This window comes from Oryx dammah, unplaced genomic scaffold (assembly GCF_014754425.2).
Source record: "Oryx dammah isolate SB20612 unplaced genomic scaffold, SCBI_Odam_1.1 HiC_scaffold_11, whole genome shotgun sequence".
Lineage (NCBI taxonomy): Eukaryota > Metazoa > Chordata > Mammalia > Artiodactyla > Bovidae > Oryx > Oryx dammah.
Window position 1 is genome coordinate 40,621,801 of NW_024070195.1, and position 27,026 is coordinate 40,648,826.

The window sequence follows — 27,026 nt, forward strand, 5'->3', positions numbered from 1 at the left end:
CCAGTCCATCCTAAAGGAAATCAGTCTTAAGTATTCATTGGAAGGACTGATGCTGAAGCTGAAACTCCAATACTTTGGGCACCTGATGTGAAGAACTGACTCATTGGAAAAGACTCTGATGCTGGGAAAGATTGAAGGCAGGAGGAGAAGGGGACGACTGAGGATGAGATGGTTGGATGGCATCACCGACTCGATGGACGTGGGTTTGAGTAAACTCCAGGAATTGGTGATGGACAGGGAGGCCTGGTGTGCTGCAGTCCATGGGGTCGCAAAGAGTCGGACACAACTGAGCGACTGAACTGAACTGAACTGTGGGATCTTAGTTCCCTGATCAGGGATTGAAACTGGGCCCTCAAGCAGTGAAAGTGTGGAGTCCTAACGACTGGACTACCAAGGAGTTCCCAACAAGGTAATTTTTAAGTCATTCTCTAAACTTTTTTTTTGTTTCCATGGTTATTTCTTATTTTTGTGTATTTGTGCTTTCTTGCATCTTTTCTTCATTAAGTTAGGATGTTTTTCTGTCTTGGTTCTTTTTGTTTTCTAACTTATTAATTTCAGCTTTTTCTTTCTATTTTTAATATTTCTTCTCCTGTTTTTGTGCCATCTCTTCTTTGATTTATTGCATTTCTGCTATGTAGACTTTCTTAATTGAAGTAATTGGGTTTTTTTTGTTGTTGTTTATAGTTAACTTTCGGTTAGATTTAAAAAATCTGTTTCTTGTCTGGTTCTTTGTCTTTTAACTTTTGCTATTTCTTTCCACCTTTCTTCTTATAGTATCTTTGTAATAATAATGTGCCAGATCCTTTTTTACGGTTCTTTATTCAATAAATGAGTTGGATTTTTCTGGCCCAGCAGTTTGTAAGAGATTTGTTCTGTGAGTGTATTGTGTGGGCATTCTCTGAGATCTGCCACCTCTGGGTCATTCCTCTTTTCTCCCTTTATCTTTTCTGTACTTCTATCCACACAAGCTTCTGACCAGTTGCCTTCTGCCTGGTGGTTTCCAGCGTTCTCATCTCTTGTGGTGTGTAAAGAATGTAGGTTGCTCACTTCAGGATGAGCCCGTTACCCACAGGAAATGTAGTTTTACTAATATTTTCTGAGATCTGTCACCTCTGGCCTCTTTCTGTTCACTTAATCCCCATGGTATCTACTTGATCCCCATGCGGCTTCTGTGATGCCTCTGGCAGCACTTAGGCATTTTTGACTTGTACAGATATCTGTCACTCAGCTTTCCTGAAAATGGAGTTAACAGGTTTTTAATCCTCCATATACCTTACAGTTTTTGAAAGATATCTTAAAGAAGAGAGAAATTGCTCTCACCAACCCCTCTTTACCACAAGCTGTGACCTTTTATTAACCCTACATACTAGATATTTTCATTATCACTGTACAAAATGTTTGCTCAGATTTGCGTACATCTTTTTTTTTAATGCCTTCCACTCTTTCTTGCATCTTCTCACTGGGATCTTTTTCCCTCTGCTGTAATTATATACTTTAGAAATTACTTCAGAGAAGGCTAGTTGGTATTTGTTTATCTGAAAATATCTTTAGTTCATGGTTTTTCTTGAAAGATAATTTTCTGTTTATCAGATCAGGCTGAGAGCTGGTTTTCTCTTGGCACTTCGGGCACTACGCCAGTAGTCTAGATTTACTGTTGCTATTGAAAAGGCTGCGATTAGTCAGTTTGTTGTTCCTTTGTAAGTCATCTGCCTGTTCCCTTGAGTTGCTTTTGAAGTCTACTCTTTGTCTTTGATGTTCTGAGTTTTACTATATTGTGCTTTAGATGTGGTTCTTTTTTATTTATCTTGCTTGGTATACATTCTACATTCTGTATCAGGATTCGAGTCTGGAAAACTCTCATTAATTGCTTTTCCAAACATTGCTTCTCTCCAGTCTCTTCTTCTGTGACTGATTAAATTACATTAGACCATCTTGTCCTATCCCCCATATCCTTTTAAGCCCTCTTTCAGAGCTTGTCAGCTTCTTATCTCTCTGTGTTCCAATTTGGGTCTTGTTTTTCACTCATAGTATGATGACATTTTTATTTCTTTAAGCATTTCATATGTTTCAAAAGACTATGTCAAGTGAAAGATGCCAGACACAAAGGGGTATGTAGAGTCCAAGTCCGTATTAATGACATTCTGTAAAAGGCAAAAGCCATAGGGTCAAAATTCAGATCAGTGTTTGCCAAAGACTGGGAGTTAGGGGAGCAAATTGACTTCGAAGAGGCATGAGGGAATTTTGGAGGTAAAAGGAATATTTTATGTCTTAATTGTGGTGGTGGTTATATGACTATACTCCTTGAACTATACACTTTAAAAGGATAAATTTCAGTATAGTAAATTACACCTCAATAAACCTGGTTTTTAAAAATTGGATAATTAACCACAACTTACTTTCCAAATATAAATAATGGAAGTAGAGAAGAGGAAGGAAAAAATTCATTAAAACGTATAAATGTATACACAGCAATGAAAGAAATATGGCTAGAGGTGATGTCTTTATTTTGTAATGGCTTATGAGAATGCAGTTGGCATGTATGATTTTCTCCTTCTGTAATTTATGCCACATTTGCTTTGCCCTCACACAGGCACTCAGTGATTTGGGGTTTCATATCAAATTTACCTTCTCAAGGCATCTAGCCCTTGATAATTCTGTCCTTTGTGGGTGTGGTGGTCTTAACATTAGCTTTTTCCACTTGATTTGGTAGTATAAGTCCTGCTCTAGAACGACAGATCGGATTTCAGATTCTCTCATGCCCAACTTTGAAGCTATAACATTTTTACTTTGATTGTCAAGATTCTTCAGGATCAGTTCCCCTAGCTAACACAATGACCCCTTTTCCACCTCACTGTTTGTGGCATAAAAGCCCCAAATGACCAACATTGGAAACATTGTTTTTTCCCCTTATAGTATTATAAGGTGTTGGAGAAGACTCTTGAGAGTCCCTTGGACAGCAAGGAGATCCAACCAGTCCATCCTAAAGGAAATCAGTCTTAAATATTCATTGGAGGGACTGATGCTGAAGCTGGAACTCCAATACTTTGGCCACCTGATGCGAAGAACTGACTCATTTGAAAAGACCCTGATGCTGGGAAAGATTGAAGGCGGGAGGAGAAGGGGACAACAGAGGATGAGATGGTTGGATGGCATCACCGACTCAATGGACATGAGTTTGAGTAGGCTATGGGAATTGGTGATGGACAGGGAGGCCTGGCGTGCTGCAGTCCATCGGGTCGCAAAGAGTCGGACACGACTGAGCAACTGAACTGAACTGAGTAGTATAAGCTCTTGTATCCCTAGTCCCAAGTCAGCAGAGTCCCAAGTCACAGAGATAAGCAGCAATTATTTGGTAGGTCATTTCACTTAATATTGAAAGTCTATCCCACCTCCACTTCATAGTTTCCATACCTGCAATTAGAAGAAGCAATGTGTGCTGATAAACGTTGTTTTATGATTTCAAACGTAGTACATCCTGCAGGCCAGCACCCCAACCTCATGAGGTGTTGTCTCAGTTGGAGACTCGCCTAGATCCTCAATAGGCCACTCTGCTGCGCTGTACGGCAAGCTGCTGGTCTAGGCATGGAGAGAGTATGAGATACCACTGCATACCCATTAGGATGGCCACTATCATCAAATCAGAAAGCAGCAAGTTTTGGTAAGGATGTGAAGAAAATGGAACCCTTTTGCACTGTTGGTGGCAATGTAAAATGGTATAGCCTCTGTGGAAAACATTATGGTAATTTCTCAAAAAAAATAAATTACCATATGAGTCAGTAATTCCACATCTGGGTATATACCCATAATTGAAAACAGGATCCCAAACTGATATTTGTGCACCCATATAAGCATAGCAGTATTATTCACAATAGCCAAGACTTGGAAGCAACCCAAGTGTCCATCAGTAGATGAACAGTTACAAAAACGTGGTATACACATATTATTCAGACTTGAAAAGAATTCCACAATATGGTATAACATGGAAGAACCTTGAGGACGTTATGGTGAGTGAAAAAAAGCCAGTCCCCAAAAGATGGATATATGATTCCACTTACATGAAGTACTTAGAATAATCAGAATCATAGGGAAATGGACAGTTACCATTTAGTATATATCTTACCACAGTTAAAAAATAACCTAAGGGACTTCCCTGGTGGTCCAGTGGTTGAGAATCCACCTTCCAAATGCAGGGGTTGCTCGTTTGATCACTGGTTTGGGGAATTAAGATCCCACGTCCATGGGGCAACTAAGCCCATGTGTTGCAACTACAAGCCCATGTACCCCCTCCATAGACCCAAAGCAGTCAAATAAATATATATTTTATGAAAACGGGGGTAGAAAAGGAGCAATAGAAAAATATCAGTATTAATCCCATACAAAATTATTATAATGAATCTTACGTGGCCTTATGTGGCACGATAGTACAGCCAGTGCTTTCTGAGATTTGAACAAATGGTTGAGGGAAATGCCAACTAATAATATAGATGAGAAATGTTTACCAGAACACCTGATTAGCCGATAATGAAGCAAAACAAAAGAAGCAAAAATTAAAGGTATAGCGAGTGTGTTGCCTTCAGTAACCTGGTTGCTGAGCAGGTGTGAGACCTAGTCCATCACATCCTGCTCACGTTCAGCTGTGATTATCTTGCTTGTAACTTAAATCAGCCACTTTGATTCCTGTATAGCTCAATCGCTAAAGCATCTGCCTGCAATACGGGAGACTTGGGTTCAGTTCTGGGTTGGGAAGTTCCCCTGGACGAGGAAATAACAACCCACTCTAGTATTCTTGCCTGGAGAATCCCATGAAGAGAGGAGTCTGACAGACTACAGTTCACAGGATCACAAAGGTCAGACACAACTTAGTGCTATCTTCTTTCTTCTTTAGTTAATATTGGGGATCTGGGTCTTTGCTTTCCTCATTCTTTTGGGGGCTGAAGTCAAGCATATTTAGACCTTGCTTCTCTTTGAAGGTTTAGAGCAGGCACTGTCTCCATCTGAAGCAGCCTTTCTTGACAGCTATAACCACACACCACACCACCACCCCCAGTTACTCTTCCCTGCAGCACCTTTTGTCCTGTGTTTTTCTTTCTTTAGTGTGTCACTTTTGGTTTTCATACCTGAGGCCTCTGGCTTGCACTCTGTTGTGGGTTAAAATGTGTTACCCAAAATGATGCAGTGAAGTCCTAACCCCTGATACCTGTGACCATGACCTTATTTGGAAGAAGGTCTTTGCAGATGTAATTAGTGAGATGAGGTCACGCTGGAATAGGGTGGACCCTAAATCCTCTGGTGTCCTTATAAGGAAGATGGAGATTTGGAAACACACACACACTGGGAAGATGGTCACATGAAGACAGAAGCAGAAGCTGGAGCGATGTAGCTATAAGCCCAGGAATGGCAAGGATTGCTGGTAACCACTAGAAGCTAGAAAGAGTCTGGGGAGGAGTCTTCTCCCTAAATTCTTCAGAGGGAGCATGGCTCTGCTAACATCTTGATTTCAGACTTCTGGCCTCCAGGAACCATGAGAAAATGAATCTCTTTAAACTATAAAGTCACCCGGTTTGTGGAAGTTTCTTACCACACCCCTAGGTAACTAATGCACTCTCTTTGCCTAAGCTTAAGTTAAACATGTCAGACAGAAATTATGTGAATGATTTAATAGTTTCTCTTTGTGAAAACATACTTAATCAGAAACAGCAGTCAGTCATAAAAATTACCTAACAAGTCCATCAAACACATTTCTTACTGTTATTGTTTTCAAATGAAATAAAATATTGAACACATGAGTGTTAGAACCTTTAGAAACTCAAATTATTCAATTACAAAAGGAAAAGGCAAATAGGAAGAAATTAATTTGTTTTTCATTTCTGATATAAGAGATTTTGTCAGTTTAAATTCTGTAACTGAAAATTTTTTCTTAAATTTTTCCTTAGTAAGTCTGCAAAGAAAATCAATAAAGAAGGCTGTTAATTAACAAGTGAGCACTGGATATGAATTTAGATCAAACAGACTGGAATTACAAAGTTTGGGAAGTGTCTTCTCTTTTATGTCCTGAGATTGGTTCTGGAAACTAGCAAATGCCGCCTCCGTATCTTTTGCTTTCTTTCCTTTTAGACCTCTGGCAGTGTTTTGAGGATTAAAGAATGGAGTGATGGTTGTCCAAAAGTCAGAGGACACGGCTCTGAGATCAGAGACGCTGGAAAACTGAAAAAGTAGTTGTCTTTTACTGACTCAGGGTGATGATTGCCCAAGAGGGACCAAAACTAGTATCTGAGAAATAAAGTATTCAGAAATAGGGCTGCTGAAATAGGGGAAACCAGAAAATAGCCCAGGGACTTCCCTGGTGGCCCAGTGGTTAAGACTTCACCTTCCACTGCAGGGGTCTGGGCTTGATTCCTGGTCGGGAAGCTCAGATCCCACATGCCTGGTGGCCAGAAAACAAAACATAAAACAGAAGCAGGATTGTAATGAATTCAATGAAGACAAAAGAAAATAGCCCAGAAACTTTTAGGATGCAGTCAGAAGAGGGTTGTACTGTGAAGAGAATGAAAAAGGCAAGCATTTCAAGTCAGATGAGTATATAATACAGGAGAGAATCTAGCTGACCTTGGATTTGGTGATGAGTTTTTAGGTATAACACGAAAAGCAGGGTCATGAAAGCATAGATACATAAGTTGAACTTTGTTAAAACTGAAAACTTACACTCTGCAAAAGACACTGTTGGGAGAATGAAAAGATAAGTCACAGACTGAGAGAAAATATTTGCAAAGCATGTATCTGGTCGAAGACATGTATCCAAAATATACAAAGAACCCTTAATAGCAAGAAAACAATTTTTTTTTTTTTTTTTTTGGCTTGTGCTACATGGCTTGCCAAATCTTAGTTCCTGATCAGGGATTGAACCTAGGCGTTCGGCAGTGAAAGCACAGGGTCCTAACCACTGGACCACCAGAGAATTCCCCAAACAACCTAATCTTTTAAATGGGAAAAAAAATCTGAATAGACACCTTGCCAAAGAAGATGGCCAGATGGGAAGTAAGCACATGAAAATATGACCTACGTGATATGTCTTTAGGGAATTGCAAATTAAAACAACAGTGTGATACCACTACACAACTATTGGATTGGCTAAAATCCAGAATATTGACAGCACGAAAGGCGGATAAGGAATGCAGAATGATGCAGCCACTTTGGGAAACAGTTTGAAAGTTTCTTATGAGGTTGAACAAAGGCTTACCATGCAATCCAGCAGTTGTGCTCTTAGGCATTTACTGAACTGAGTTAAAAACGTGCTCACACAACAACCTGCACACAAACTTATAGCAGCTGTATTCATAATTGCCCACTACTGGAAGCAACCAAGATATCCTTCAAGAGGTTAATGGATGAACAAATGGTGGCGCATCCAGACAATGGAATGTTGAGTGAGAAAAATAAGCATTATCAAGTCACAAAAAGACATGGGGGAACTTTAAATGCATATGGCTAAACAAAAAACTAGTGTGAAAAGGCTGCCTACTCTATGAATCCAACTCTATGGCATTCTGGAAAAGGCAAGACTATAGAAACATTAAGAAAATAAAAAAATACTAGCTGCCAGGGCTTCAACAGGCAGGATGTGGGATGGGGTGATTAATAGATGGATTCACTTAGGGCAGTAAAATTATTCTATATGATACTGTAATTGTGGATACATGACATTGTGCGTTTATCAAAGCACATGGAACTATGCAACACAGAGAGTGAGCATTAATGTAAACTATGAACTGTAGTTAATGAGAGTATATCAGTACTGGTTCATAGATTGTAACCATACCACAAGATGTTTATCATAGATATGCACCTATGTGTTGTAACCAGGAAGGATTCACCATGAAAATCTACTAGAAAATACATTAATATATTCGTTATATAAACAGATGCAAAAGGGAAAACATGATATTTTTACAGAAAAGGCATTCAATGCAATTTAAGTCATGCAATTAAAAAAAAAAAAACTAGCAAATTAGGAAGAAAGTTAACTTCCTTAACCTGTTTAAAGGTATCCACCAAAACCCAGTAAACATTCATGCTTAATTGCAACATTAAGTTTTTTATTTTTTATTTTTTATTTTTTTGGGCTTTCGGGTACGAACCAGAAAGCCTGCTAGACAAATGCTAAAAGAGCTGTAACACTAACATTAAGTATTTTAGTAGCAAACTTCCTTTGAAACAAGGCAAGGTTGTCCACTATCTTATCCTTATACAGACTAGGTATGGCCTTTGCTTTTCCCCACTGTTCACTGTTAGACAAAGAAGCCAAAATAAAAAGACATCCAAGGAGCCCTGCCTTCAGAAGAATATGTGTTCAAACAGATAAACCAAAAGTTTAGAACAAGCACAATAGACATTAAAATAGCTAAGGAAGGATATTAGTGATATGAAACACACAAAAAATGAAATAGACATATTGAGTGTGTTCTGTCAGTATGCAAGCCTTTTGAAGCTCTGTTGTTAGGCACAGACACATTTACGTGTTACATAAGTGTTTACATAATCTTAACGATTTAAGATGGTTGTGTCTTTCTGATGGAAACTGGCCCTTTGATTTTATGAATGTCCCTCTTTGCCTCCCATAACTTTGTCCTGAAATCTTTTGGATTTGGTATGCTCTAGTCACTCATGCTGTCTTGTGTTTACTGTTTTCAGAGTCTATAATGTTTTATCTTTTTACTTTCAATCGACCTGTGTCTGTCTTTAAAGTACTCATGTAGATAGCAAGGTGTTGGGTCTTTTCTACCCTCTTTGACAATCTCTGCCTTCCATTTGTAGTGTTTAGGTTATTTACATTAATGTAACCATAAATATGGTGGGATTTAGGTCTACTATCTCTTACTTCTGTTTTTTCCATCTACGTTTTTCTTGCCTTTGTTTGGGTTAATTGAATGTTTTACTCATTTTGTTTTAATTCTTATTTTGCATTAGTTTTTAGTGGCTCTTCTGGGGATTATAATATGCATCCTAAATTTATCATAGTCTACTTGGATCTTACATTCTGTCATGTCACATTAAATATGAGAATCTTGAAACAGTAAAGTTCTTCCCCCAGCTTATCTTTCATGCTATTGTCTTCATATTTGTTAAATGGACATATATTATAAACTCTGCAATGTAGTGGTATATTCTTCACTTTAAGTACTCAAGTCTCTTTCAAAGAAACTCTGAGAAAGAATGTGTGGTTGACTTTTGAGCAATACAGGAGTTAGGGGTACAGATCCTCTATGTAGTCAAGACTCTGTGTATAACTTACAGTCAGCCCTCCATCTGTGTGGTTCCTCCATGTCCAGGGCTCTGCCAGCATGGTCCTAACCTGCCACGGATCATGTAATATGATGCCTATATAGTGAATTTTTCATTCATGGTTTTCACTCTAGAATTATCTTTTATTAATAGTTCCTAGTTCTCTGATGAATTTGACCACTTGCTCATTCATTATGAGTGCACTTATTAAGGTTCTTGAACATATATATTATAGCCACTTTGAAAGCTTCACCAACTAATTAAATATCTGAGTTATTTCAGAATTGCTTCCTATTGACTGCTTTCTTTTCGCTATGGTTCACATTTCCATGCTTATTTGCAAGTTCAGCATTAAAAAAAAAATCTTCTAATACTGAACATTGTAGCTGATACATTGTAGAAAACCTAGATTCTGTTATCTTCCTCTAGAGACTATTTTTATCAGGCAGTTAACTTGGCAGGCATAAAATTTCAAATTCTGTGTCCCTTGAGATGGGCAGCCTCTAATATTTCTGCTCAGTTCCTTTAGTTTCCAGTTGTCTTTTTCCGGTTGTTTTCTGCTGGGCTCCTTGGAGTATCCCTTGTACATGCACAGGTCAGGAGTCAGCCAAGGGTTTGGTCAAATTTTATATGCATTTTAAAGAAGCCTCTGTGGCTTCTTCCTTTCTTGGATTTCCTTTCTAAACTTGATTCTCTTGACTTGTCAAACCAGTAAGACCAGCAACATCATGCTTGAATTCTGGTCATCCTGTGCTAGAATTGTTCTGGGTAGTGCCTTCAGGCAAAAACCCTCATAATCACAAGTCTTATCCACAGCACCTCCTTTCTATCAGCAGTTAACTCCCTTCCAATTTTTCTTCCTTTTTTTTTATTCTCTCCAGTCCCTTCAAATAATTGTGTTCTTTTATTTTACCCAGCGTCCATATTTATTGTAATACAATACAGGATACTCCACAACTACTGGAAGTAGAATCTCCAGCTTCTTTTGATGTTGTTGTTAATTAATTGCCTCCCAAATGCTAGTGGTAAAGGACCTGCCTGCCAATGCAGAAGACATAAGAGATGTGAGTTCTGTTCCTGCATTGGGAAGATCCCCTGGAGAAGGGAATGGCAACCCACTCCAGTATTTTTGCCTGGAGAATCCCATGGACAGAGGAGCCTGGTGGGCTACAGTCCATGGGTCACAAAGAGAGGAACATGACTGAAGCAAGTTAGCATGCACGTTAATTAATTAATTGAATTTTAGCGGTGCTGGGTCTTTGTTGCTGTGCATGGGCTTTCTCTCCAGTTGCGGTGAGTGGGGGGTGCTTTTGGTTGCGACGCACAGGCTTCTCACTGTGGTGGCTTCTTGTTGCAGAGTGCAGGCTCTAGGCGTGCAGGCTTCAGTAGTTGTGGCACACGGGCTCAGTGTTTGTGACTCACGGGAGCTATAGCAGCTTCAGGAGCTGTGGTGCTCAGGCTTTGCTGTTCTGCAGCATGTGGAACCTTCCCGGACCAGGGATCGAACCCCTGCCCCTGTATAGGCAGGCGATTCCTATCCACTGGACCATCAGGGAAGTCCAGAACCTCCAACTTTTGTTTCAGAACACTCACGTGAAGATGTCTGAAATTTAAAAGAAAGATCCAAGGTAGATATATACATTTGGTATTCACTGACATATAGATAGTATTTAAAGCCATGAGAATAGATGAGACCCTTAAGAGATGAGCATAAATGTAAAAGGAAAATGAGTAGAAAGAGGTCTTTTTTAAAAAAAAATTAATCCTCATTAAATTAAAAGTAATAACAGATGCTATTTATTGAGCCCTGAGCAGAAGACTTTCTATGTATCTTATTGAATTCATCCAACAGTATTTCCAGGCAAGAAATTAAGGCTCAGAGGGAAGTGGTTTGCACGTGGTCACATAGGAAGTGGAAGCAAAGTAGAGGGACTAATGAAGGAGACTATTGAGAAGGAGCAAACCATGCGGCAGGAGAAAAACCCTGGGTGTATTTTTAAACTCTCAGAATCCCAGTTTCCACATCTGTAAAATGGGACTAGCAATGACCCTGTCATTAGAGAATTAGAAACTGTGTATGCCAAGTGCCCGAAACAGTACACCCAGGAAACATCCACCTGGAGAACAGCTCTAATACCCGTGAATGTTCAATTTGTTGTATTTAGCTTTACTATTTCATGCAAATACGATGAAGGTCCCCAGATTCCTTACCCAGGGGTCAGTGGACATAGGGGTGGAAAAGACCGAGACGATCAGTAAGGAAACGGGCAAGAGGAAGAAGGGCCTTCAGGATGCCTGTCTAAAGTGGACTCTGTGGACCGACCAGCATCCAGATGGGAGAAGTGAAGACTGTTTCCACGACCCCTAGGACGCCATGTGTCTGCAGGATTGATGAGTGGACTCTCTGGGTGTGGACAGTATCTCCAGGTCCTTTCATGGAGATGGGGTCAATCCACACCAAAGGAAGAAAACCTACAAATCAAGCCAAAAAGTAAAACTTTTATTATTTTTATTTTATTATGTTATTTATTTGATTATAACTGAGTGTTTAAAATAAATATCCATGAATCCATTCTGATATAAATAAGTTGCTGAATAAATCTCCCATGCAGGGGAACTCCAAATAATTTCCCTTCTCAAGGAATGGCAATGTAAAGAGGGAGGAAGTAACCGAACAGTGGAGAAATCTGGCTAACACAACCTTACTTAAGTAATCAAGGTTAACACTGACAGTGATAAATCATTTTGACACTAAATAACTAAACAACAACAAACTCATGATATAATATGATCACATTTTACCCATGTGACCTTTGTCCCCAGAATACATTATCCCAATCTTACCATGAGAACACATCAGACAAACCCTAACTGAGAGACATTTTACAAAATACCTGACCAGTACTCTTCAAAATTGTTAAAATTACTGAAAATAAGCTAAGTCTTAGAAACTGTCACTGCTGAGAGGAACCTCAGGAGACATGTAGGAAGCTGAATGGGATCCTGGAACAGCAGAGAACAGGTAAAAATTAGGGAAATATAAAAGTATAGATTTTAGTTAATGATATATCGATATTTATTTATTAGTTGTGATAAACATACTAATTTTAGATATTAATAATAGGGAAACTGGATATGGAGCGCATGGAAAGAAAAATGTGTAGTCGCTCAGTCGTGTCCAGCTCTGTGCAATCCCGTGGACTGTAGCCCGCCAGGCTCCTCTGCTCTGTGCATGGGATTCTCCAGGCAAGAATACTGGAGTGGGTTGCCATGCCCTCCTCCAGGGTATTTTCCGGACCCAGGGATCAAACCCAGGTCTCCCGCATTGCAGGCGGATTCTTTACCATCTGAGCCACCAGGGATGGCAGCTTTTATATAAATCTAAAACTATTCTAAAACTAGAAGTTTATTTTATATATTTAAACAAAGTTTAAAAGGTACAGCTTAACACTAGACACAGAGAGAGTTTTCTGGAATCATTTTATTCCTGATTGTTGAGGAGGTGGCTAAAGTCATGGCTTCACTGTTTAAAAAAGGACAGGAAACAGGAGAGACAGGTGTAGACAATGGCAGGCAGGCTCCTGGACGGGCAGAGAAGGGTGTCAGTTAGTTGAAACAAAGGAAAAATCTGGGAGAGAGGCAGAGAGAGCCACATGTCTCGCCTGTTTTTTGAAAACTCACACCTAGGCTGAACATGTTAGAAACAGTTGAACAGTGGGCTTTTAACCATCAACCTTAAAAAGGAGTGAAGGGAAGGAAGGAAGGAGGGAAGGAAGGAGGGAGAGGAGGGAGGAAGGGGGAGAGAAACAGAGAATTTCCATTTCAAAACATTCTTACTTAAAACAACTTTCTGGACTGTTAGCAGTATTTCACAATGCAGTCATCTCATTTTGGCAGCTTGATTGATTTCCTGATTTTCAGGAAAACTGAGCTGTCATCTGGTTCCTACTTGGCTGTTTTACCGACATGAATATGCAGTTCTCACAAAATGTGAAATGGCTGCTGAAGAAGTGAAGTATAATTCTTTCTGACGTGTTGCTCCAAGCCCTCCACTGTCTCAAAGATGAAGAAACCCAGTGGAGAAACTTTCCTCCTTTCCCCATAAAAAAAGAGTGAGGTTCACTTCTTTGGGCGTTTTCCACATGAACTGAAGGTTCTGAGCCCGTCTGCCAGGCGGGAGCGGATGGGAATGGGTGCTCCTCCATGGGTTTCTGTGATGCCCATGCAGCTGCACCGAAGCTCAAGAGCGGCGGCTGTGGCGTGGATCTCTGGGTGCTCCCAAGAGCATGACCGTCATCAGCTTGTGTTTCTGGGCACCCCCTGGTACAAGAGCTAATATTGACTCTATGCACTTTCCCCTCACCAGTCCTATGAGGTGGTAGGCCCTTCTATACTCTTTTAGAGAAAGAAAATGTGGTTGAGAGGAGTAGATACCCTGCCCCACAAACTTATTACATGGTGTGATGGTTAGTTTTATGTGTCAGCTTGGATCGGCCGTATGCCCAGTGGTATCCTTAGACCCTAGTCTAGAAGATGCTGGAAAGAAATTTTGTAAATGTGATTAACGTTTACAATCTGACTTTATGTAAAGCATAAATGTTTGCAGACCTCATCTAATTAGTTGAAGGCCTTAAGAGCAAAAATTGAGTCTTCTTAGAAAGGACAGAATCTGCCTCAAACCTATAAGGTGTTCTGCCTGAATTTCCAGCTTACTAGCCTGCCCTTCAGATTTCAGGCTGCCAACTCCCCACCCAGTTCCATGAGCCAGTCCCTTAAATCCATCTCTCCCTTCTCTCTCAACCCCAGGTATTTTCCGATGCAAACCCCACAACTCCACGCTTCTCAACGCCACCCTCTGCTGCCTCCTAGATCCTGCCTGAGAAGCTGCAGATCCTAAGGCTGTAATATAAGCTGTTACAAGAGACCAAGGTCAGATCTCTTGAGGACCCCCTGAAGGAAGATTTAATATGAAGGAGACCAGTTGAGTGGAGAAAACAACTGTTGAGAAGGAGGACGTGACAATGTCAGGAAGATGGGGTAATCAGGGAGGGAAGAGCATGTGGCAGAGAAAACGAAAATAACGGTTAATGCTTAGTGAGCGCTCCCAGGTGCCAGGTGCTGTTCCCAGGGCTTCCCTGATGTTAATTTCTTTAGTACTATTAGGCTCACTTTACAGATGAGGAAACTGAGACCCAAGGTCACAGTTTCTGGTACACGGCGAAACAGCAGGGAGTTGCCTGCAGAGCCCAACCAACACTTAACCCCTTAGGAAGCCACACAGGGAAAGAGGGTAAAACAGAGGTGCCACTCTTCTGACAGGATGAAAAGGCGAGGCTGGACTAGGCTGTCATTTCTAAAGCCAAGGCCGGATCTTGCTTGCCTGGAAGAAGTCCAACCATGATCTCTGTTGGGGTTCCTCCTTGGAGTTATACAGAAGTTCTGGGATCTTATGAACCCCACAATATGAGGAAAGTTCCTTCTGTTCACGAATCTGTACTTAAAAACCCTGAGGTGCTGCGTCAGTTAAGAATGTGTAGGCTTTCCATGGTGGCTCAGCAGTCAAGAATCTGTCTGCAATGCAGGAGACCTGGGTTTGATCCCTGGGTCAGGAAGATCCCCTGGAGGAGGGCATGGCAACCCACTCCAGTATTCTTGCCTAGAGAATCCCATGGACAGAGGAGCCTGGCGGGCTGCCGTCCACGGGGTCGCACAGAGTCGGACACGACTGAAGTGGCTAAACAGCAGCAGCAGCAGCAGCAGCAGCAGGCTCTCCACAGGAGAAACCCTGAATAATTTCAGCCAAGACCAGGAGACCTTGGCTTATGGTCCAGCCTCCCCGAGCATAGTCAGCAGCCTCCTCCTGAGTTTTTCCAGGGTGTTGACAGGGAGCTGGACACAGTCCCAGAAGAATGTGGGCACTCATGGCCCTCTGCCTCGTTCCGGTCAGGAGAAACCACCTGCTAAGCCAGACCACTTCTCAAACGCACTTCCCTTCCTCACTCCCTCACCTTCATGCCCTCCCGGAGTCTTACTAAAATACTCTCAAGGGACAGACCTTCGGGAAAACAAAGAGCAGCAAGTGTCTTCCTGGGAGTTTCTCCTCTTGGCCAGTTGCCACAAGCCTGTCTTTTGTGTCTGTTGAGGGGATGGGGACAGTAATGCAGGAGCAAGGGGCACACATGCTGGTCTCAGTGGGTGACTGCGCCGCCGTTGTGGGGAAAGAACAGGGCGGTGCTAAATAGGAGACCTGGACCCCAGCCTCTGCTCTGGGCCAAATGTCTTCATCAGGAAAACTGTTTAGAAGGAATGCTGTGGGGGTGGGGGTGGGAGGAGTCCCCCTTCTTGAAAACTAGATACAGAGGCCTCTGCAAGTTGCCTAGCAAAATGCCCCAGTCAGACCCATCCCTCTCTGGATGGTAAGGCTGGGAGACACGGGAATGGCAGGAAGTATGTGTTGTAGGCATCCAGGGGCAGATCTGGGCATTTCCAGCCTGGCTCCATGATCATACAAGGTGAGGAGTTGGGGTACAGGTGGTGGTGGAGGGGGTGGGGGTGGTTAAGAAGTAGCAAAGGATCCCTAAAATTGCATTTTTGTATCCAAGACAGAAGTTTTTAACTAGGGTCCCTGAACCACAGCCTGTACACTGGAATTCAGAGGTTGATGAACTGAGATTGGAAAATATTACAACTTAACCTCCACTCACCTCCATTTTCTCAGTTATGAATAAAGGCAAAAAAACTGCAGTTGCATTAGCAGGGCCAGTAGAAAGCCGTGCTTTTTCTTTCACATTTGCAGGTATCTTGAAACATTGTTTAAACTCATTTCTACTTCAAGTTGACAGTGGTTTATTGGGCTCATCCCCTCGATTCTTGTTATTTAATGTGTTAAAGAAACCAATATATTACAACCTCATACACTTTGATATTTTCACAACTGTATTTCATCATAGCTAGTTTCCTTTGTGATCCCTTTATGCAAAGGAAAATATTTTGAGAAGGAATTCACGGCACAAAAAAGGTCAAGGGCCCCCAGACCAGGAGTGGTCCCTATTGACACGCTGGCCCAGAGTGAGGATGGCTGCCCAGCTGAGCACAGGCTCCCACAGGAGGAACCAGGTCAGAATCCCACCAGGCACTGCTCCTGCTTCAGGAAACCTTGGCGTAGGACGCAGGGGTGAGGCATGACCGTGGCAAGTCACTGAGATCTTTAGCTCGATGGAGTGGCCTTGGGCCTCTGCTGCCCATTGTGAAAAAGGAGATCTCCAGCCTCTTTACCTTCAGCCATGTGAGGATGGAGTCCCAAGCTCACTGTGGAATAAAGGGAAGGGAGCACTCACTTCTTAGGGAGTTTTTTCAGCCCCGCCCTTTTCTTTTTTTCCATGCTGTGCAGCACTCAGGATCTTAGTTCTCTGGCTAGGGATTGAACCCACACAGCCTGCAGTGAAAACACGGAGTCTTAACCATTGAACCACCAGGGAAGTCCCCAGCCCAATTTGAGGAAACAAAAGCCAAGTGTAGGGAGAAGGGACAAGAGGGATTCTTCCTCCTGCAGCTACGGTTGTATTTTCTTGGCTCAGGGATGAGAGGAAAGTGTCAACTGATGAGCCAATATTGGTACATTACTATTAAAGAAAGTCCATAGCTTGCCTGAGGGTTCACTCTGTGTGTTGTACAGTTCCACTGGTTTTGGAAAATGCATAATGTCATGTGTCCACCATGACATCATTCAGAATAGTCTACTGCCCTAAAAATGTCCTATCTGAGCCTCAGTTTTAATATCTCTAAAATGAGAAAGTGAAACTCCTCTAAATCCCCTCATCCTCCCATTGTAGGTTTCTAATTTAGGCCTCTTGACAAATTAAAGTGGTACTGAAATCAACAAAATGTTGCTCTAAGTGTGACCTGATATCCATCAGAATCACTGGGCTTGGGTTGAGGTAACAGGGTCCTCGTTCAAACCTTCTGGGATCTCAACCCCAGACCCGTTAAACCCAGGGCCAGAGCCCAGGAATCTGCATTTTTAACCAGACCCTGGTGCACAGGGAAGTTTGAGACCCCAACAGAGAATTCAAGCCTGAACACGAGGATCCAATCCATTGTCAGGTTAAAGCTCAGGAGCGATGTACAGTTCCCCAAAGCGGGAAGGAGCAGAACTGTTTTCCTGGAAAAAGCCCATTTCTGCCTTCCGCAGCTCCCAGTCAACAAGCCTGCTGTTGATTCACATCTTGATTGCTGATCACTCACCCAAAATAACCTGCATGCAGTGTCTCACCAGCTGCAGCTCTCTCTGCAACTGCCTTAATTTAGCAGCCAGTCACATTTGGCTCCACAACAAAGGGCTCTGGGAAAGGGCCCCTCCCTCATGGCCATCTGTCGTGGATTGAATAAAGTGCCCCCCAAATTCATGTCCCCCACTCAGAACCTCAGAATGTGACTTTATTGAAAATAAGGTATTTGCAGACGTAATTACCAAGGATTAAGATGAGATCATACTAGATCAGGGTGAGTCCTAAATTCAGTGACTGATGTTCTTGTAAGATCAGTCAAAAACAGACACAGTAGTGGAAAAGGCCATGGGAAGACAGGGGCAGAGGTAGGGGTGATGCAGCGACATGCAAGTCAAAGAACACCAAAGGTTCCAGGAGTCACCAGAAGCTAAAAAGAGGCCAGAAGAGATTCTTCCCTAGAATCTTCAGAGGGAACACAGCCCCGCCAACACCTTGATTTCAGACTTCCAGCCTCCAAAACTGTGAGAATAAATTTCTATGATTTTAAAGCCGCCCAGTTTGTGGTAATTTGTTACAGCAGCCCTAGCAAGCTAATACGCAGACCGCCACCCCAGTTCAGCCCCACTCCAGCCATGAAAGAAAGGACCCCCACACACAAGCAATTCTCCACATCATGTGCTTTAATATGGCCAGTTATGATCAGAGCTATTTTTTTCCCAGCCAACACCTCCGAATTCTGCGTCTAGGAAACTAGGCCTGTTTCCTACACAAGCCCTCCATCCTCTGCTTGGATGGCTATAATCCAAGACGGGTTCAGACTTTAGTAGTGATAAATAAATACTGGTCCCAGGGGCAGTGCCTGGCAGGTGGTACCACGAGGCCATTCCTGGGCTCAGCCGAGGGTCGGGCTAGAAGGGTCACTGCAACTTCATGCCGCTCCGGCGCCGAGAGTCCTTCCGGGCAATGGGGCTGAAGTTCACAATCTCCTTGTAGATGTGCTCTGAGGAAGGCAGGGGGGTTCAGGGGGCGGTGGGTGCTGAGGGCAAGCGCCTACCTCCCTCCCCCAACAGACATGGTGCAAAGCGGGAAGTCTGCTCAGTGCAGGGAGAAAGAAGTGCACGCAGGAGACAGTGTTTGCTCAGAGAGAAAGAAGCCACAGTCTCCAGGAGAAATGCCAGGGCCACTGAGGCCAGGCAGGGAAACGAGGCCAGCAGAGGCGAGGCTGCAGGCTGGGGGTGGGGAGGCGCTGAGGCGCCCGGCCCTTACGCTTCCATTCGTCCACTGTGAGTCTCTCGCGTTCTAAGGAATCTTCGAGCGGCTGCTGGGCTTCTGTCTCCTCCTCAGGGTCCCGGAAGGGCTCAAAGAAGGGGTGGGCGAGGGCCTGCGAGGCCGTCAGGCGCTTGTCCACGTCCAGCTCCAGCATCTTCTCCAGCAGGTCTGTGGCTGCCATCACGGAGTGTGAGCCTCACACCCCAGGCTCGGGAGAACCCAGCCCACCCGCGGGAACACAGACTGCAGGCCCCCGAGACTCACCCTGGGGGCTGGCACGTGGGAAGAGCTGAGAGAAATCCTTTCTGGGGCTTTGTGGCAGGGACTGGATGTAGGATTTGGCCTGGAAGACAGAACAACACTGAGAAATCCCCAGTTGTCACCTCCTTGGGACTCAGGCCATAGGATCTAGAGCAGGGACCCCAGAAAAGCCACTGAGCAGGGCTGAGGGCTCAGGTCCGAATCCAAAGTGAGATAAAGGCAAGAGCGCTTGCCAGGGCAGAGGGTCGGTGGGGTGAGCGCATCTCCCTGACCCTGGCCAGCCAAGGGCACAGCCCCAGCCAGCCCGGGCCCACCTGCCACTCACCGCCTTATCATTCAGCTTCTGCACAAACTCTGCGCCCGGCACCCCAGTCACTTTCAGGATCTGGGTCAGCTGGTCCAGGTCTTGGCAGCAGGTTAAGGCTTGGCCTCACTTGCTGGGGTTGGGGTGGGGTGGGGGTGGTCTGGAGCTGCCCTTCCCGCTGCCCCTCCATCAGGCCCGCCTAGAAGGGTGGACCATCCAGGCTCCAGACACTCACCTCCTCCTGCTTTCAGGAGGGGAGATTCATCCTTCAGGACACAGGTGAGACTTGCCACCTGCCAGGCTGGGTTAAGGGTCCCTCCCCACAAATGCTCCTGCAGGTGCCACCTTCCCAGCTTCATCCCACTCCGTCACCTCCATGCACTTTGTCTACTCCCCCCACACTCTTGCATTCCGAGTTTGGCAGGGAGACCCCGTCTCGTCTCCCCAGTCCCTGTATGGCACACGGAGGTGCTCAGCTGCTGTGTGTGTGCCAAAACATCAACTATTTGTCTGCAGGATGGTGGAATCACAGGTGACTGGTTTTCATCATTTTGCTTCTCTGCACTTTAAAATTACTCCACTGGGAAGCATGTATCACTTTCACATTAAGAAAAAGAGAGATTTAAGTAATAAAGTGTCTGTTGAAGGAATGAATCCCTGGATGAAGACTGGCTTTTCCAGCAAAGGATACAATCTTTCCCCTTGAACAGCGTCTTCCCTGTCAGCATCTCTGCCATGATACAGCCCACAGACCAGATGTCCACTGCAGAGGGAGGGGGAGGAGGTATCACCTGGACCGGCTGGCCAGGACCCGACAGTCTGTCAACCCAGAGTCTCCAAGACAGGCTTGAGGCAGCCATCAGAGAAGACCCCCAGCCCACTCCCCGGGGCAGCCGACCACTGACCGGTCTGGTTGTAACGCATCCAGCTGAGAATCACCTCAGGGGCCCGGTACCAGCGGGTTACCACGTAACCCGTCATCTCCACATCCGTATGCCGCGCCAACCCAAAATCCAAGATCTACAACTCGGAGCACAAAAGGAAAAAGAGCTCACTGAGGAGAGGGGGCTCCTGGAGCAGCGTCTGGGGGCTCCGGTGGGAGAGGGGCCCACCCTGAGCCCAGGCTGACCCCGCTGGGGCCCACTCACCTTCAGCTCACAGTCCTCGTTCACAGCGAGGTTGCCCGGCTTCAGGTCCTAGAGGAGAGGAGAGAGAGAGTGCTGGATGGAGGCAGAGACGAGGTGGCCCCACTCGGCCACCACCCAGCACGCGGCCCTGGCTCTTTCTCTGGGTACCGGGCTCCTGTGCAGAGTGAGGGTTGGACCGGGTGTCCGCCAGGGTCCATCCAGCTCTAAAATGCTCCTGATTCTTGGAGCCTGAAACACCCAGCTCAGCTTCACTGGTGACAGTTTCCCAGAAAGCTCCCCCAAACACAGCAATTCTTCTGAGCAGGCTTTCCTGGGCCAAGGCTGGGTCTGAAAACTCTCTATCCCTGGCTCCCCTTGCGCCATCTCCCCCCATCCAACTTCAAGAAGACCCCAGGGGTGGGCGGGGCCTTTGAGGAATGTAGCGGAGAAAGCACTCACCCTGTGGATGACCCCAGCTGAGTGGATGTACTGTGTTGGGGAGAGAGAGGGAGAAGCGTGAGTCCAGAGTCCGGCTTTCACACCAGGTGCTTCGGGCTGGCTCAGAGACCGCCTCTGCCTGCCCTGTCATGGCATGTCCTCCCAAACCTTCGAGGCCTGGCCTCCCCCAGACCCCAGGTCTCAACACCCAGCCCCCCTCCCCTGCCCTCTGGCAGGCTCCCACCCACCTTAAGACCCTTGAGCATCTGGTACACCAGGTACTGGATCTTGTCCTCACTGAACTCCATCCCCATGATCTTCTGCAGGTCCGTCTGCATGAAGGGCATCACCAGGTAGCTGCAAGGCATGAGGGCTTCCTGAACAGTCCCCAGCCCCAACCAGCCCCAGGTCCCAGCTCAGAGGAGGGGCACAGGGCTGGGGCAGAACAGAGGCCTTAGAGATGACCTTCGTGTGCGAGAAGAGCCAGCCCCACAACAGTCAGCCAAATCCCCAGGCAGTGGGCCTCCCGGCTCCTGGCTCCCAGCCTGGCCCTGGCGGCCGCCCTGTTGGCAGAGCTCAGGGTGTTTCAGCTGGAGCTGTGCTCAGGAAAACCAAATGCAGCCGTGTTCCCGCTCTTCAAAGGTGTCCTCTCCTTGCCCTCCTCCACGCCCCACAGAAAGCCACTGCTGTGAGTTAGAAACATCTGCCAGGATTTCCTTCTGCTTCTGTACAAATATTTTCTCCCCACCTCAGAGGGTCATGAGCTGCCATGAAAATCCTCAAACATCCAAAAATGTCTCCCTTCCAAGAAGGAAACAATAAAACAGTTTCTAGGAGGGTGAAGAAAGAAGAAAGAGATAGTTGAACCATTACCCTCTCTTAATGGGATTGCAAAACAGGTCAAAGTCAGCAAAATGTAACTGCTACTCAAGGCAGTAACAGCAAAGTCCAGTACAAAAAAGGATAAAGATCTAGAAAGGAATTAAAATAATGAAAGAATGTGGAGGCCATCTCCATGAGCCTGTGACTTCCGGTTTCTTCCACCTGACTGAGCCCCTTCTCACGCACTGGGACCCCCTGCTCCAGACACAGGCTCCTCCCCACCTTCATGTTTCACCTCTATGTGGAAACTGATTCTTTTCAGCTGACAAGCTCACTGACGTCCTATGGTGCTCCAACCACTCTCCCTTAACCTTATTTCTTCGCGTACCCCACTCCTTCTCTCTCTTTCCCTCCTGATCAAACTTCTAGAAAGAGTGGTCCTCACCTGTCCACCCCACTGCCTTAGTGCGCAGTTCCCCTGACAACAGGGTGTCTGTTCCTGCCCCACCGGCCCAGAGCACACACTCACGACTCCCTTTCTTTCTACTGGAACTTGTGCAAAGCTTGACACCCCCTCGGGATTCTCTGCAAATCCTACCTCTGGTCAGGCGGCCTCAGCTCTCTGCCTGCACATGCTCGTGTACCTTCTCTTTCACGCTGGTATCTTAACCCACAGCATCGCGTCATGCTCCACACTAGCCTGTCCCTGGGCTTCGGCTCTCATGCACCAGTGATTATTCTGGCCCAAATCCACATCCCTGGCTCAGACCTTCCTAAACTCTGGGTTTATTTGCTGATTAAACACTTGAATGTTCATAGGCTTTTCAAAAATGAAGTGTCCAAAGTGGAGTTCTTATCTTTCTCCTAAGATCTGTCCTTTCTTCACCTGGTATTCCGAGTAGGAACCTGGCATCCCCTGGCTCTCCTCACCACTGCATCCCAAGGGATACAACACTGACAGTGGCTGCCTCTCGATGGGTCTCAAGTCAGCTCTTGGGACCCTGTCACCTTGACTGCATTTAGACCAAGGTCTAGTTCTCCCAGAGCTGTGTCCCTGCTCCTTTCTTGCTGCTGCCAGAGTGCATCCCCCAAATCCGATCTGACCACCTCACCTCGCTGCTCAAAACCTCTATAGCCTTGAGGCTGCCTGTGGAATCCAGTCTGGACTCAGCCTAACTAAATCAGCCACTGCTTCACTGCACTTCTCAGGATGGCCCAGCCTCTTTCACACATGCTTCATGGCCTTGGTCCATGCAGTTCCTTCTCCTTGGGATGCCTTCAGCCCTTCAACCTCAGGCAAACATTGACTCATCTTTCAGAGCTGAGTTCAGAGTTACCTCCTCTGTGAAGCCCGCTGAGGCAGCTGGCAGTTCCCGGCTCTACCCAGACTTAGAGCACTGACCATCACTGTCAGTATTCACCACTGTCCGTCCCGGAGGAGCTGGTCCATTTTAAATTCCCAATGCTAAGCCCAGCAGCCGGCATTGTAGGGGAAAAAATCCATTCAAACTCACTGCATTAAACTGAAAACAAAAGCATACTAATAAAGAGAACTGCAGCTACAGTTGAAATAGGACTGGAAAAAAAAAAAATCCACCCTCTCAAAGTTTCCTAAATTTTAGCAGGTACTGCGCTAGCAAATCTGTGCATTTAGCAACTAAATTTTCGTGTTCTGTGTAATCCTGAGAAACATCCCCATTGGCTGGGGCAGCCAAGGCTTTGTGATCCTCGCTTCATTCTAGGAAGAGCCCTGAGGTCCAGACCCACACCTGCACCAGGACATGGTGAGGGAGGCTGATGCAAACCCTGTGGGGACTGGCGCCGATTTCTCTGTGGTGTTCAGGGTGGGTAAAGCAAAGCAGATGAGCAGACAGCTCTGTGTCAGCCAGGCTCCGTAAAAAGCCCTTTCCACCTTTTCAGGCCAGCCGTTCTCTCCACGCTGGGCTGGATCTCTCCCCAGCCCAAAGGCATACAGCCTCCTGGGACAGGAAGGCCCCCTCTGCCAGGAGAGAGAACCTGGACCCTCCCCTTACTTGCCCCCCAGCGATAAGTAAGGTCTGCAAATATCCTGGAACCCGGCACAGCCCGACTCACAAGTCATGGAAGTTGCGCAGGGAGGAGGCTGGAGTGAAGACATCCAGGAGCCCAATGACCTAAAGAGAAGATGGCCAGTGAGGGCCAGGCAGCCGCCGCACCCCTCTGCATCTGTCCTCTGAGGCCCCAGGCCTGCACAGGACCACCTGCCCTTTCCTAGAACGGCACCTCCAGCAGGAGGCAGGTTCCCAGCCTTCTGGGAAGAAGCAGTAAAAGGGGCAGAGGTGGGAGAGGGATTCCTCCACCTGGGCAGGAATTTGCAGTGCACTGCGATGGAGAGTCAGGCTGGGATAAGAGATGGTGGACGTGTCTGTGCTCACTGACCCCAAGTCTGGTGCTCAGGACAAGCAGCACACACCCAGTCTCCGCTCAGACAGGGAACCTCGAGTGGGGAAGGGAATCGAGGAGGGGACAGAGAAGGGATCTTCCAGCCAGCAGGCTCCCTGTCCTTGACCTTGGGTCTCACCACATCCAACCCTGCCTGCCAAAGAGCTGATTCAGAGCTGGAGCGAGACTTCCCAGCTGGAGGCCATGGGGAGGAGCTGCCCGAGGAGGAATGGGATGTAAAATATGCACAGTGTTTTAAACTCATTGTTTTAAATGCTTGGGTTTCCCTGGGTGGCTTAGCAGTAAAGAATCCACCTGCAATGCAGGAGCGGCAAGAGATGTGGGTTTGATCCCTGGGTCAGGAGGATCCCCTGAAGGAGGAAATGGCAGCCTGCTCCAGTGTTCTTGCCTGGAGAATCCCATGGGCAGAGGAGTCTGGCGGGCCACAGTCCTTGGGGTCGCAGAGTCAGACACAATTGAAGTGACTTAGAGCATTTTTAAAAAGCTTGTCTGCCAATACAGGTATCCTGCAGCAAAGCCTAGGGGCCAGGCTCAGCACTGGGTCACTAGTTTCCTGGCTGTTTCAATCAGACAGGACAGTCTCAAGGTCAGGCTCCGGGGCCTGGAGCCAGGCTGTCTAGGGTCAGATCCCAGCTCTGCCACTGACTAACCATATAATCTGTCTGTCTACGGCCATACCACCCTGAACGTGCCTGATCTCGTCTGATAACCTGTAAGTCTTTCTGTGCCTCAGTTTCCCTGTCTGTATAAGGGAGTAATGATACTTATATGATACTGTGCGGATTAAACATTCTAGTTTCTGCAAAGTTCTTAGAGCTGTGCCTGGCACATAAGTGCTCACAGGTTTCTATTATCCTTGTTGTAATTATGTGGAAACAACATTAACCAGGATACTGGGCACCAGATCTCAGATCTAGAACAACTACGGAGTGCCTCGGTGCCCATTTCCTCATAACAGTGAGACACCAAGTTCATTCAGCTCCACTGCCAAAAATTCCTTTGCACCTTACCTGGGAAGTAGGCGGGGTGGGTTCTGGCACATAGTTTTAATAATCAGGTGAGGAACAAGGATCCAGAGGAGCAGGGAGGAGGTTCCCTTTCTGCTGGCTGTTGGGTCGGCATCTCGGGGTATCTTCCGTGTGTGCGCATGCGCGTGTACACACACACGGAGGGGCTGGTCAGGGCCCTCTCTGGGGCTGCCCTCCCGTCCCTGCCTCCCCGAAGCAGCCCCCAGGCCCAGCCTACGTTCTCATGCTGCATGTGTTTCAGCAACAGCAGCTCCCGATAAGCCCGCTTGGCAAAGATCTCGGACTGGAAGGGCCGGCTCAGCTTCTTGATGGCCACCTTCTCCCCTGACCGCTTGTCGATGGCTGAGCTGTAGGGTCGAAGGCAGGTCAGCAGGGAGCACACGCCCCCCTCCCCAGCCCGGAGGCAGGCAGGGCTCCAGACCCTGGGTGGCATCTGCCAGGCCATCTGGGGAGCCACGACCATCCTCACTCCAATCCCTCTGGGCCAGCAGCCTAAGCTGGGAGTAGTTGATGCCCACCACCTGGAATGTGAGTGAGTTGCTGAAAGCACAGTGGGACTGGGGGAGCGAGGAGGGAGCAGGCAGGATCTGAGAGAGGTGCCCTGCACCAGGGTCAAACACAAGTTAATGTCAACAGGATCCCGAACAACTTGGCAAGTCACTTCTTGTCTCTGTGTACCCATGTGTATTAAATAACAATCAATCGGGATTCTGCCAGATGAACTCTGGGGTCCCTTGTAAGTCCTGGAGAAACAGATTCAGTCCTAATTCAACCCACAGAGACCTCCAGCAAGCGGGTGCGAAAAGCGAACTGGCGCCTGGGGTGGCCCCATGGCCAGCCTCCACAGCCCGAGGCTGCTACTCCACTTCGAGGTCCAGTTGCTGCCTCCTCCAGTCCCAGGGCTCAGCCTGGGAAAAGCACCCGCGAAAGTCTTCCCAACCCGCAGAACTCTGGGCCTTGGGGTCCTTGATCAAAGGTGGTAGGCGCACAGCTCCGCGCGCCCAGCAGGTGAGGGGCCACCGGATGCGGATCCGGGAAGCAGATCCGGGGTGAGGGTGGGCATTGGTCTGGCTCTGGCTCTTGCGGAGGCCCCGCCCGCGTCCCGGTGCCTGGGCGCCCACCAGCGGCCTGGCCCGATGCCCCAGGCGCCCCCGACGCCCCAGTGTCGCGCAGGCGCGGGGGAGGGGGTGTCTCACCACACGGAGCCGTAGGCCCCGCTGCCTATGTGCGTCAGGGACACGTAGGTCTTGGGCAGCTCCCAGGCGGTCTTGTTGACGTCCTGCTTGTAGAAGCCCTTTTTCCGCGTGAAGCTCATCCCGGGCACTCGGTGTCGGCGGCCCCAGCGCGGTGGCTGCGCTCGCGGCCCGCCGGGCTCCCAGCACCTGGCCCCCGCCCGCGGTGCCCGCCCAGGCCTCCCGCTCCTCCCCTGCGCGAGGGCGGTCCCGGTCCAGGCCACGCGTCCCACCTGCCGGCGCGCCCAGGTGCGCTGCGCGGCCACGCCCGGGCCTGCCCGGCCGCAGCTCCCGGGAGCCCCGGGTTTCCACCGGGGTCCGAGTTCGGAACCCCAGCCACAGACCCGCGCGAAGCGGTGCTCCGCGGTGCAGGGGATGGGGTGGGGGGCGCGTCCCGCCGGGTGCTGCGGTCGGCCTGGGGGCCCATTTGCCCTAGGGGCCCCCACGGAGGGCAGAAGGCAGGAAGACAGCCTCCCAGCTGCTGCCAGCGAAGGATTCTGTAGGCAGATCTCGGAGATTTTTAAGACAATTTTGGGGGAACAAAACCCCACAAAAGCCCATAACTTGTTGAGTATGGGAAGTTTCAAACATACAAA

The 27,026-nt window shown here is 46.9% G+C and overlaps 1 protein-coding gene, 1 long non-coding RNA gene and 1 other non-coding gene across 5 annotated transcripts in view; 1 reads left to right on the forward strand and 2 right to left on the reverse strand.

Moving 5' to 3' along the window:
• The window catches only part of LOC120870209, a 34,799-nt gene extending 23,036 nt beyond the window's left edge, over positions 1-11,763 (forward strand). The window contains exon 3 of the long non-coding RNA XR_005722753.1: positions 11,648-11,763. This is a non-coding gene — a long non-coding RNA (uncharacterized LOC120870209). The remainder of the gene's footprint in view (positions 1-11,647) is intronic.
• On the reverse strand, positions 8,116-8,177 carry LOC120870626. The gene has a single exon (XR_005722830.1). It is a non-coding gene; the product is annotated as a U7 small nuclear RNA (small nuclear RNA).
• A 6,456-nt stretch (positions 11,764-18,219) lies between the features above and the next one.
• On the reverse strand, positions 18,220-26,590 carry MAPK13 (mitogen-activated protein kinase 13). Of its 3 annotated transcripts, none has more exons than XM_040249824.1 (12): positions 26,395-26,590; positions 25,416-25,545; positions 23,823-23,881; positions 21,155-21,263; positions 20,928-20,957; positions 20,490-20,537; positions 20,247-20,361; positions 20,033-20,104; positions 19,363-19,442; positions 19,041-19,119; positions 18,774-18,950; positions 18,220-18,507 (listed from the first exon to the last, which is right to left on the reverse strand). In XM_040249824.1, the coding sequence occupies exons 1-12, from the start codon at positions 26,511-26,513 to the stop codon at positions 18,425-18,427; spliced, it is 1,101 nt and encodes a 366-aa protein (XP_040105758.1). In that variant the 5' UTR covers positions 26,514-26,590; the 3' UTR covers positions 18,220-18,424. The 3 variants fall into 3 exon arrangements, with proteins under 3 accessions (XP_040105758.1, XP_040105760.1, XP_040105761.1); XM_040249826.1 differs by having other exon boundaries at positions 18,804-18,950; positions 26,395-26,577; XM_040249827.1 differs by lacking the exons at positions 23,823-23,881; positions 25,416-25,545; positions 26,395-26,590 and adding an exon at positions 22,327-23,768.
• Between the last annotated feature and the right edge of the window lie 436 nt (positions 26,591-27,026).